Source organism: Anguilla anguilla, chromosome 5 (assembly GCF_013347855.1).
Source record: "Anguilla anguilla isolate fAngAng1 chromosome 5, fAngAng1.pri, whole genome shotgun sequence".
NCBI classification, from domain to species: Eukaryota; Metazoa; Chordata; class Actinopteri; order Anguilliformes; family Anguillidae; genus Anguilla; species Anguilla anguilla.
In genome coordinates this window covers 24,539,383-24,552,308 of record NC_049205.1, presented here as the reverse complement: position 1 = coordinate 24,552,308, position 12,926 = coordinate 24,539,383, and the positions used below count along the sequence as shown (strand labels likewise).

Here is a 12,926-nt window from a genome sequence, read left to right as displayed (position 1 = left end):
GAATAGCTATACTCTGTTTCTACTAAATGTATGTCACTGAGCGGGGACCAAGTTTATTGTGAAGGGATTACTTTGCTTTTCAGAAGTCGTAAATATTTTTGTTGAGCATTCTTCAAAGCAAGAGGACACATTTATTTTTATTTATTTAATTTCACTTTGTTCTACTTTTTCACTAAAATGACACTACTTTTTATGACATTCTAAATCTGCGTAAAGGTGGTTTTTGCGTACAAAGCATTTTGGTTTCTTTTTGTACTCAAACAATATGACAAGAATTGGAAATGGGATTCGATAAGAATCGGAATCGATAAGCAGGATCAGATTGGTAATCGGAATTGATAAAATCTAAACGATACGCAACCTTAATTGTCTGACCATATCACTCCCTTCCACATCTATGTAGACCAGTGCCAATGGTCTTTGCACCACTGAACTCTCAAATGTGCATTCGTCTTTGTAATGAGGGGTTCATGCTCAGCAATCCTACTATAATATCCCTCCCTATGTAGTTGCATATGAACTGTTCTTGCTGACACAGTCTGATCACATCCTACATTGACATTCTCAGTCACCTGAGGAAGAGCTGCTCTTCTGTTTTTCCTTACATATCGCAGTAATCTACAAGAATCAGGATCATTGAACATGTGCTTTCCACCCCAATTTCTGACCCTATTAACTGATGTCTTTCCGATAGATCTGAATTTAGATGTCACTTTAGTCACTGTTGCTATTAAAACACGAGCCAGTTGAGTAGTCTTTGTGACTAAAGTTCCTGCCATCTGTGCCCCATTAATGAACCGTCTTTCAAAATCACCAAGATTCCCTCTTGCCATCTTGATCCAAAATCGAGGTCAACTGGGTCTGCTCAGTATTTTTATACATGCCACAGAGCATGATAGGATTTTAACTGCTTAATTGTATCATACAGTACACCTGCATGGAAGCATTTGCATTCACTATGTTTCTCTACTCATTTACTCAATTTGTCACCTGTCTGTATGTTAGCCAGTCTCAAATCTCTGGCTACCTCAAGCCAGTAGGCTACAGGCAGTAGTGCTGGGGAAATCCAGGAAACAACTAACATATACACTGGGCTGTCTGGGTAACCAAAACTCCGCTTCTACCTTATCATCTTACATTTAAAACCTTTAGGACTACATTTTTACTCAGAATTTGACATTAACACAGATCATGAAAGCAAAGACGTTTTGAGTAAAATAAGATGAAACAAAATACATTAGCTCGTAGCCACAAAAGCAGCTGATGCAATTGTGTGACTAGTAGGTGACAAGCTGGCCAGCCTTCAAACGATGCAGTACTCCAGTGCTACCTTGTCATCTTACATTTAAAAGTTTCAAAACTATATTTTACAATGAAATTGACATTGAGACATATAAATCATGAAACCCAAGAAAATAGAAGTAGTCACTATGTGTGACTGGTGACAAACTGCATTAGGTTTAAGCTGCCTGGGGTATGTCTGAACTTTAGACTGGCTAGCAATCCCAGCAAGCTAGCATGCTATATCAAAACTATGCAATCTGTTAGTCATTAAAAGACTTTACGATTAGTCTACATACATTTGAAACGAAGAGAGGGTAATTTTGAGTGTTAACCTGAAATATGTCACTCAAGCTTTCTTGCAACCACCTAAGAAAAACCTGTTTTACTTTTCACCCTGCTTTCCCCAACTAAGTTTAAAGCAACCGGTGTTGAAGCAAGGCACATACAGTTGATCTACATACTCTGATATGAATCAACCACTGGGAACAGGGTGACACCATGACATCCTTTGACTGACAGCACCCACATTATCATATGGATGAAGAAATACAGAAATAAATAAGGAAAAAATATATAAAGAATTAAATGAATCAAGAAATTAATAAATGCGGAAATATATACAGAAATTAATCAAGTTAAATAAATTCCCATTTACGTCAGATTTTATTTAATTTATTTCTGAGTACATTCATTTTTTAAATTTTTCTTGTATTTATATTTATTTATTAATTAATTCATTTATTTATTTATAATTTTGGCATTTTTGACCTGACCTCCAGTTTTTACGGGCAAGCTAATTTGGAATTGCCTATGCATTATGCCTTCTCTGGATGCAGAAAAACCAATTAGCTTTTTTTCCAAAAAATGGAGAGATCCACAAGAAATGGGCCTCATTTCTGACCCAAAGGCACAGTAATATTGCAATAACCCCATTAGTTAATATTTGTAGAACCCATTTTTGTAAGGAGGACTTCAACAACTATCGACAAAAACGAGGCTTTCCTAAAAAGCTAGCGCAGGTGCATGATGCATTGTCCTCCCTCCCTTCAACTCCCTCCCAACTGTTGCTGCTAGTGTGACAGATCGGTAAGTACTCTCAAATCAAATAAAATAAAATCTCTTGCATCCAGCATTCAGAGTGCTGAAAATTATACGAAAGAACTGATCTGTTAAAACCGCTGAGTTCTGAAAAACATTTTATTTAATCCTCACTTCGCCGACAAGAGGCTCAGAGAGAGAAGCTGGTGAGTAAACTGTAGTTACTAGTACTCAGTCCAAGGCACCAGGCAAAAAAATCTAGTTGTCATTCTGGACTCTAATCTGAATTTAGATGCATTAGGAGTTAACACTTAAACAACACTTAAAAAACATTTCAAGAATACAGCCATTTCTCTCTCAGGTCAACACTTTGAGATTAATCCATGCTTTTATCACTAGCAGGCTTGATTATTGTAACACCATCCTCTCTGGCATACCTAGAAAAGTTTACTCCAACTAAAACAAAACGGCCGCATGTGCTTTAAGTCCAGAAGGAGAGTACATATTACACTTATTGTAAAGTCCCTGGACTGGTTGCCAATCTGTTTTAGAACTGACTTTAAGATTTTTTTTTTTTTTTTTTTTAATGATTTATAAATTCTTAATCGGCTTTGTACCTGACTACTGTACTGTGCAAGTCAGAAACCACCCATTTGTTTATTCAAATTCCAGTCAAATCAGCCATTGCTATTTTTTTCCAGTGTCCGGCAGTATTTGTGTACTCTTTCTTTTGTGCGCCCCATGCACCCTACTACCACTAAAAGTGTTAGAACCATTTGCCTTCAAAAGTGAATAATATTCAAACAAAAAACTACCCAAACACACCTTAGCTGCCTTGCAGATCTTTGTCATATGCATCTAAATGGCTAAAGGAAAGACTTCTGATTAGATATAAGATCATTCAACTTAATAAGGAAGGTAAAAGTCAAAGAAAAATAAGTGAAAAGCAAGAGTTTCCAAAACTGGAGCTCAAAAGATGGAGAAAATGGGACTCCTAACAACCGTGCAAAAACTAGTAGACCACCAAAACTGTCACCATTACATTGACAGTACTTAAAGATTTTAGCTTTGAAGGGAAAGGGAAGGGAAAACAAGACCAGGTTAAAACCTAGTATATGGCTGGACCTAACAGTGTTTCCTCTAGGATTTTTTTCAGCAGCGGGAGGAAAGGGTTTTGTTGTATCTGGGTGGTGTGTGCGTGCCGCTGGCATCGGAGTGAATATCAATAGGTCATTTAAAAATATGAAATAAAATGAAACTTGACTGCAAAACATACTTTAGAACATATTTACTGACATCTATTTATTCATACATAATGGCTCTTTGACCCACTACTTAAAGAGGGCACTGTAAATTAGCCTCAGTGACAAAGTTTACAGCCTGGCTGAGAGCCATGGGTGGAACCTTGTCTAGTCTACCCATTTAGGGTCCCAGCCTGATAGTATGTGCTTAGTCTTCATTTTCTTTCCTCTCTCCTGTCATCCTCCACTCTCCTCTCCACTCATCTCTTTCTGCCCTCTCTCCTGCTTCACTCGGCTCTTCTGCTCCACTCGCCTCCACTAGTCCTGCCTGTATGCTTGTCTAATAAGGTTACATTTGAGAATGAGTAAGGTTAGATAATTCTCTCACATCACAAATATTTGATCACGCAACCAGTAAGAACATTAAAATATTGTTGTAGCCACTAAAATATGCCAATACAGCAGTGAAAACGCTGCTCACTGAATAACGAAATAAACGAGACAAAGTTTTTAAAAATGATACCATGTCATTCTACAGTCAATATCTGGGACTAAAACATTGAATAAATAAACAATCTTACCATTGGTTTTACGCGTAGAGATGTCCCTTTTGCGAATGAGTGGTCATATATTGTCTTGGACAATCCGTTTGTGAAAAATACGCGCATCTGTCACGCCTGGGTCGGCTATCTTCATAAATAGCTGTGCGTAATACCACACTTGTTGCTTATGGCGTTGTCGCCCTTTTTAGTACAATTTGGGTTGACTGACAATTCATTTAATCAGTAGGTGAGAGTATAAGCTTTCTAATGATGTATAACATGTCTGATTTTGCTTTTGGAATAGCGTTTTATAGGTCAGTGTAACCAAAATCTTTTAATCATCAACTGAAAATTTGCTTATCTGCCAATGTCTAAATAAATAATACGGTAGGCTACTCTGCGCGCAGCACGCGAGTTGATATTTCGTCTTTTGTTTTGTTTTTTTCTCCATGTCGTATTTATTATTTTAAATGTGTATTTATGTGTTATTATACCATCTGTCTCCGAGGCGCTCTGAAGTGTGCATTCTCTGATAAGATGAGCAATGGATTGGAATATGTGTCTGACGCCTATTTTAGTTGCAGCGCGGAAGCAGTGCAGCACTACATGCACGCCGGACCATCTAAATGCTGTTTTATACTTTTGCGTAGTCTGCATGGTTTCCGTTGTGTGCGGCACTCGCCAAGGGCCAAATCATTTGTGCGGCATATTGCACAGGTTGCGCAGGCCACGTAAATAGATTTTGTTACTGACCATTATAGTTCAAAAGACAACACCTTCATTCATATTTCCAAACTTACAATACACTGCATCAGTAACCACAAAAATGCTCAGCTAGATGTAACTTGTTGCAACGAAGACATTCACCTGACAAAAGCGCTTTTAGTCGCATATTTAACGTTGCCTATCGGTTTTGTGAATCAACTGTTATGACCTGTTAGTCAGTGCCGTATGCCAGTGACTTCATGTCAGCAGTCAACCAATCATCTTCTTGCAGGCACTGGTTACTAACTACCCGCTTTTAATTTCTTGAGGAGGTCTGTGTCTTCAACGCGCCCGTGGTCTGCAACCGTCGCAAATGCCGCACATTGCGCACACCCCCTACACAGACCCATTTTTACGTGTACTATGCAGAAGTATAAAACAGCCTTTAGTGTTACGACATAGTAAAGGCCTTTACGCCTAGCGGCTAGGAGACATCCATGGCGATGCAGTAGATATGTTGGGTGAAGGTATATGATCATGAGGACAAAACCATTTAAAAATCACTCCATACGGGGCGCACTTGTGCCAATGCTTGGACCCCTCCCAACGCCGCTTGCGGCTTTAATTTCAAACTGCTTTCCGAACGGCTATTTTGTGTCCTGCGATTTGGGTTACAACTGTGAATATGTACGGATTCCTGGACGTGCCGATAGCGACCACCCTTTCTAATATTAACCTCAAATATGCACGACAGGAGAATTATACAGTATTCTAGCAAATTTGGGCCACCGATGACTTATTTGCCAGCACTGAAAGAAATCGCTAAAGTACTGAAAAAATAACCACTGGAAGATAACAAGGACATTTTTTCCTACATAACTAGGTAGGCTATAGGTTGTTACCGATATTTTGCCTATGTCATTTAGTTGCAAATCTGTTTACGTGACCTAGCTAACATTAGCTGGAACATTATTCCACGATATATTATTAATATTAATAATTAGTTGGCCATGAACATCAAAAGAGAATACATTGCGAATGTTTACTTAAACTGTAAAATCTATCTAACTTAACGTTAGCTAGTTAAATCTACCTTTTTTCTTGTACTCCGGTAACGTAATCCTATCCTCTACCCTGTTTGTCACTTGCCTGAGGAGAAAATGCTGTACTCGCCCTGTTGTTTATTTAGTTGTCATGACACACGTGATCCGGCAGACCAATGGTGTAACTTCATCACATAGTCACTCAGTCACGGACATTCGCGTTTGTAGGGCTGGCCCCGCTGTTGCGGTCCAGCCAAAAAAAAAATAATAATCAAGCTCCACACTTGCTTCAGATCCGAAGAAATCCACAGGTGTTTCTGTCAATCCTTCCACTCTGAAAAGACAACTCAATGCTATTGGTCTGAAAGGATGTATAGCTGTCAAAAATCCAATACTGAAAAAAGGAAACAAGAGAACATTTGCACCAGTACACTGAAACAGTACACCCAAGATGTTGTCAGCAGCTTTAAGTTCCTCGGTGTGCACATCCTGGTCACTACACACAGGCACCATGGTCAAGAAAGCTCGTCAGCGGCTCTATTTCCTGAGGAGACTGAGGAAGTTTGGTATGAATGCCAGCATCCTCACAAACTTCTACAGGTGCACTATCTAGAGCTTGCTGGTGGGCTGCATCACGGTCTGGTACGGGAACTGCTCTGCTCACAGTCGCAAATCACTACAGAGAGTGGTGGAGGCGGCACAGCACATCATTGGCAACAGACTCCCGACCATTCAGGATATCTTCCACCAGCGGTGCCTGCGGAAGGCACACAGCATCATCAAGGATCACAGCCACCCAGCATGCAGACTGTTCTCCTTGTTACCGTCTGGCAGACGACACAAGAGCATGGCCGCACGTACCACCAGACATAAGGACAGTTTTTGCCACCAGGCCATCATGCTTTGCAACTCACATATCTAAGTATTCCACATTGCATATTTGCTTACCTGCTCTGCTGTTGAGCCAGGAATATCAATCATGACTGCTGCTATTAAACCAGGACTGCTACATATCCAATGTGCAATAATATTGTAATATTGTATACACTCATCAGTTTACTTTTATACATAAATCCTCATTTTCATTTAAGTTTATAGTGTTATATCATGTATATTGTGTTATATATTATTTATACCTCACCCCATCTTTTTAAATTTTATTTTATATTCTATATTTTATGACTAGTGCTCTTATTGCTGAGCTGACCTGTTTTCTTGTCCAGCACATTTCATTGTACTGTTGACCCTGTGTTAACCTACATATGACTAATAAAACTGAACTGAACTGATGTTGAGTAAGGTTTTATAGACTAATGAGTCTAAATGTAAAAAGTAAAAAAAGGCAGTACATATGCCACCAAAGCAACGGAATAATCTCAGAACCATGTCTACAACCATCAAACAAGTATGGTGGAGGATCAGTGCAAGTTTGGGGTTGTATAACATCTGAAGTTAGTGATTGGGTTTTGATTGAAGACATCATGAATGCTGATAAATACAAATAAATTTTAAAAGATCAGACAATACCTGCTGGACAACGTTTGACTGGGAGAAAATGGATTCTCCTGAAAGAAAATTACCCTAAGCACACTGCTAAGAAGATCAGCTGCTGGTGTTCCCAGAACAATGGACTGGCCACCCCAGAGTCCAGACCTCAACATCACTGAATGTGTTTGGGATTACTTGGACTGAAAATGCAACCAACTTCTCACACTGAACTTTGGAGGCGCTTACAAAAAGCAAAGCATTTGAGTAGTTCTAGCTTCATTAGTACACGATGCACTACAACAGCACTAAATACTGAGTTTCTAAGTGCCACAATTGTAGCATAGGTCGTGCATTTAACAACAACCCCTCCCTGCAGTCTCATTGGCAACTATACCCCCAAGCATGACACACTGAACAAGACCATTTATCTGGGAGTTCATAAAAATATTCTTACAACACCAAAATTTCTTATTCCGTCAAAAATGTGTATTCCGTCACAGCAACAAGATAAAGCCAACAATAATCCGAAGGTATGCCAATACACTGAATAGAGAAATAAAAAAGATGAATTCTTGTTTAATTATACCATGTCATTCTACTATCAATTTCTGCAACAAAATGTGGAATAAATATAAATAATGACGAGAACAGGCCTTCAGCCCAACAATGCTCGTCATTTTCCTAACTAAATTAGTGCTCTGATTACCTACAGACTAGACAGTATCTAACACTGTACCAAGCCTAGTCTTCAAAATCCCCAGAGTTTTTGCCTCTACTACGTGGCCTGGAAGGCTATTCCACACATTGACTACTCTCTGTGTAAAAAAAATTATTCTTGATGTCTGTCTGGAATCTACCTTTCACTAATTTCCATTTATGTCCCCTTGTTCTACTACAGGGACTCAACGTAAAGAATCTCTTGCAGTTCAATTTGTTGATCCCCTTTATGAATTTAAAAGCCTCAATCAAATCACCCATGAGTCTCATTTTACTAAGCTTAAAGAGGGTAAGTATCTGAAGTCTTTCCTCACAGCTTTTATTTTTCATACCAGGAATCAATTGTGTTGCTGTTCTTTGAATTTTTTCCAAAGTCTCTATATCTTTCTTGTAGTACGGTCCCCAGAACTGCACACAATACTCCAAGTGTGGTCTAACAAATGTATTGTATAAGATAAGTATAACTTCCTTGGATTTATACTCAATACTTTTGGCCAAATATCCCAGCATCCTGTTGGCCATTTTTCCTGCTACAGCACAGTGCCTAGAATCAGAAAGGCTTCGATCAACCATTATTCCCAAGTCTTTTTCAAACTGAGCACATTCCAATTTTGTTCCTCCCATAAAGTAAACCTGCCTAATGTTTTTATTTCCCACATGCAGAAATTTACATTTGGCTATATTCAATTTTATTGGTTTCTGCCCACTTCTGGATTTTATTTAAATATTCTTGGATTACTTTAGTAGCTTCCAAACTATTAGCTGGGCCTCCCAAGTTTTGTGTCATTTGCAAATTTGACTAATGTACTTTCTATGTCCCTGTCGAGGTCATTGATATAAATGAGGACAGCAGTGGTCCCAGCACCGATCCTTGTTGGGATTCCACTTCTAACAGCTCCCTGCAGATAATATCCCTCCTACTACTACTCTTTGTGTTCTACCATGTAGCCAGTTCCGAATCCACTCTGGAATACAACCACTAATTTCGACGGTCTTCATTTAACTAACAAGTCTCTCATGTGGTACCTCATAAAATGCCTTTTGGCAATCTAAGTAGATAATATCATACCCCTTGTTATAATCAAAACACTTGGTAGCTTCTTTAAAGAATACCAGGTTTGTCAGACATGACCTTCCCTTACGAAAACCATGCTGGCTTTTCCTTAGGAAGTTGCTATTTTCAATGTACAAACTTACTATTGATTTTATGTATAGAGATATCCCTTTCAAGATTCAGTGGTCTTTTATTGTCTTGGATAATCATTTTGTGAAATATAAACTAATTTGTAACCCCCGTATACCTTCTCAGATTGCGGTGCGTAACACCATACATGGTGCTTACACCAATGCCGTCCTATTTAGTTTATTCTAGTTTGGTTGACTATTCATCTGTCCAGTAGGTGTCCACGATGTATGACTGTGACGATGTATGACATATCTGTGGAAGCACTGAATTGTCTGGAATGTGACTGCATGCTGTAGCATTAAGATTTGCCTTCACAGGAAGTAAGGGGGCTAGCCCAAACCATGAAAAACAGCTCCAGACTAAGGGGTGTCCAGATACTTTATATACTATATAGATATATACCTCATGAGTACACTTCTCCCATTAACCAACTACGTCTGACCACTCCTATTCCTAGAAGCCTTTGAACTCAAGTTAACGATTACTGCAGGTCACACATGCGACAGCTTTGGGAGGGAAATGCGGAAGTTCCAGGTTTGCATCGTAATTTGCCACATGGAGAGAGAGAGCACACCCACCCATAGCAACATAAAAACAAAATAAGTCTTGGCCCCTCCCCCCTTGTGGGTTCCAAGCAAAAATAACAAACTGAAACAACAAAGGCATAGAGAAAAAACCAGTAACAGCTTTTCACCTCCCCACATATCTGTCAACTTTTCACCAACTTTTCACCTTTTTTCCAGTTTTCAGCAGTGTCATATTTCTTTGTCTTCTGTGCACTGACAGTCAAAAACCCCAAAACTTACACACCCACTCAGCGTGTGATCCCAGTCTCACCCTGTACTGAGGAGAGGAACACACCTTTAAAAACCTGGGCTGATTAGTTAACATAATCCAGGTGTGTGTTATCTCCACTGTCAGGCGTGTCAGAGACAAATCCACTTCACAGCTGGACTGAATGCCACACTGCACTTTCTCTCTGTCAGTTGATTTTAAGCTTCTTCTGTTGTTCTGATCTATTCACTATAATAATTATTAGTGCTAAAAGCACTTTATCAGGTATTCACGTGCAGGACAACTCATTTTATTCACTTGTGTATTGGCTCTAGCCCAATCAGCTTTGCACTAATCATCAGGTGTTCTAGTACTAGTAATTCCCCTGGTTAAGTGCATTTGGTATTGCTTGCTGTAATTCTTCTGGCAGTGGCTCTTTGACTGAGTGAGTGACTGTGAGTGTTGGGCCCATCCCACCTGGCAGCCGTCCTGATTGATCCACTTGCTTTGGATGTACTCCCGGTCACTGTCATTCAACCCAGCATGATAAGCCAATGCCGCGATGCCGGCCCTCTGAAGACTGTCTGCCAGTGTATCACAATCATTGCGGGACAAGCAGTAGACAATTCCAGAATCCCCTGTGTGCACATGGGTTGCAACAAGAGCATGACAACATTTTGCGTCTTTTTTGCAGAACAGTACAACTGCCTGTACAGAAACAATATGGTGCAGTAACGGCAGCAGTGTAGTACAATGGTGTGGTACACTAGGGGCAGCAGTGTAGTACAATGGTGTGGTTCAGTAGGGCAGCAGTGAAGTATAATGGTGTAGTACAGGAAGGGCAGCAGTGTAGTACAATGGCGTGGTTTAGCAGGGCAGCAGTGTAGTACAATGGTGTGGTGCAGTAGGGCAGCAGTGTAGTATAATGGTGTGGTGTAGTAGGGCAGCAGTGTAGTATAATGGTGTACTGCAGTAGGGGCAGTAGCGAAGTATAATGATGTGGTGCAGTAGGGCAGCAGTGTAAAATAATGGTGTGGTGCAGAAGGGGCAGCAGTGTAGTACAATGGTGTGGTTCAGTAGGGCAGCAGTGAAGTATAATGGTGTAGTACAGGAAGGGCAGCAGTGTAGTACAATGGCGTGGTTTAGCAGGGCAGCAGTGTAGTACAATGGTGTAGTGCAGTAAGGGCAGCAGTGTAGTACAATGGTGTGGTGCAGTAGGGCAGCAGTGTAGTATAATGGTGTGGTGCAGTAGGGCAGCAGTGTAGTATAATGGTGTACTGCAGTAGGGGCAGTAGCGAAGTATAATGATGTGGTGCAGTAGGGCAGCAGTGTAAAATAATGGTGTGGTGCAAAAGGGGCAGAAGTGTAGTATAATGTGTGGTGCAGTAGTGGATGCAGTGTAGTATAATGGTGTTGTGTAATAGGGGCAGTAGCGAAGTATAATGATGTGGTGCAGTAGGGCAGCAGTGTAGTCTAATGGTGTGGTGCAGTAGGCGTGGCAGTGTAGTACAATGGTGTGGTGTAGTAGGGCAGCAGTGTAGTATAATGGTGTGGTGCAGTAGGGCAGCAGTGTAGTACAATGGTGTGGTGCAGTAGGGCAGCAGTGTACTATAATGTGTGGTGCAGTAGGGCAGCATTGTAGTACAATAATGTGGTGAAAAAGGGGCAGCAGTGTAGTATAATGATGTGGTGCAGTAGGGCAGCAGTGTAGTATAATGGTGTTGTGCAGTAGGGGCAGTAGCAAAGTATAATGATGTGGTGCAGTAGGGCAGCAGTGTAGTATAATGGTGTGGTGCAGTAGGGCAACAGTGTAGTATAATGTGTGATACAGTAGGAGCAGCAGTGTATAATGGTGTTGTGCAGTAGGGGCAGTAGTGAAGTATAATGATGTGGTGCAGAAGGGCAGCAGTGTAGTATAATGGTGTGGTGCAGTAGGCGTGGCAGTGTAGTACAATGGTGTGGTGCAGTAGGCGTGGCAGTGTAGTACAATGGTGTGGTGTAGTAGGGCAGCAGTGTAGTATAATGGTGTAGTGCAGTAGGGGCAGCAGTGTAGTATAATGGTGTGGTGCAGTAGGGCAGCAGTGTAGTACAATAATGTGGTGAAAAAGGGGCAGCAGTGTAGTATAATGGTGTGGTACAGTAGGGGCTGCAGTGTAGTATAATGGTGTTGTGCAGTAGGGGCAGTAGCAAAGTATAATGATGTGGTGCAGTAGGGCAGCAGTGTAGTACAATGGTGTGGTGCAGTAGGGCAGCAGTGTAGTATAATGGTGTGGTGCAGTAGGGCAGCAGTGTAGTATAATGGTGTGGTGGAGTAGGGCAGCAGTGTAGTACAATGGTGTGGTGCAGTAGGCGTGGCAGTGTAGTACAATGGTGTGGTGTAGTAGGGCAGCAGTGTAGTATAATGGTGTAGTGCAGTAGGGGCAGCAGTGTAGTATAATGGTGTGGTGCAGTAGGGCAGCAGTGTAGTACAATAATGTGGTGAAAAAGGGGCAGCAGTGTAGTATAATGGTGTGGTACAGTAGGGGCTGCAGTGTAGTATAATGGTGTTGTGCAGTAGGGGCAGTAGCAAAGTATAATGATGCGGTGCAGTAGGGCAGCAGTGTAGTACAATGGTGTGGTGCAGTAGGGCAGCAGTGTAGTATAATGGTGTGGTGCAGTAGGGCAGCAGTGTAGTATAATGGTGTGGTGCAGTAGGGCAGCAGTGTAGTATAATGGTGTGGTGGAGTAGGGCAGCAGTGTAGTACAATGGTGTGGTGCAGTAGGGCAGCAGTGTAGTACAATGGTGTGGTGCAGTAGGGCAGCAGTGTAGTACAATAATGTGGTGAAAAAGGGGCAGCAGTGTAGTATAATGGTGTGGTACAGTAGGGGCTGCAGTGTAGTATAATGGTGTTGTGCAGTAGGGGCAGTA

The 12,926-nt window shown here is 41.0% G+C and overlaps 1 protein-coding gene across 3 annotated transcripts in view; it reads right to left on the bottom strand.

The window, feature by feature from the left end:
• Positions 1-12,926, bottom strand: part of blm (BLM RecQ like helicase) — a 146,707-nt gene that overhangs the window by 53,500 nt on the left and 80,281 nt on the right. For all 3 annotated transcript variants that reach the window (XM_035418240.1, XM_035418241.1, XM_035418239.1), the window contains one exon: positions 10,496-10,656. In XM_035418240.1, the coding sequence (XP_035274131.1) occupies positions 10,496-10,656 (161 nt within the window). The remainder of the gene's footprint in view (positions 1-10,495; positions 10,657-12,926) is intronic.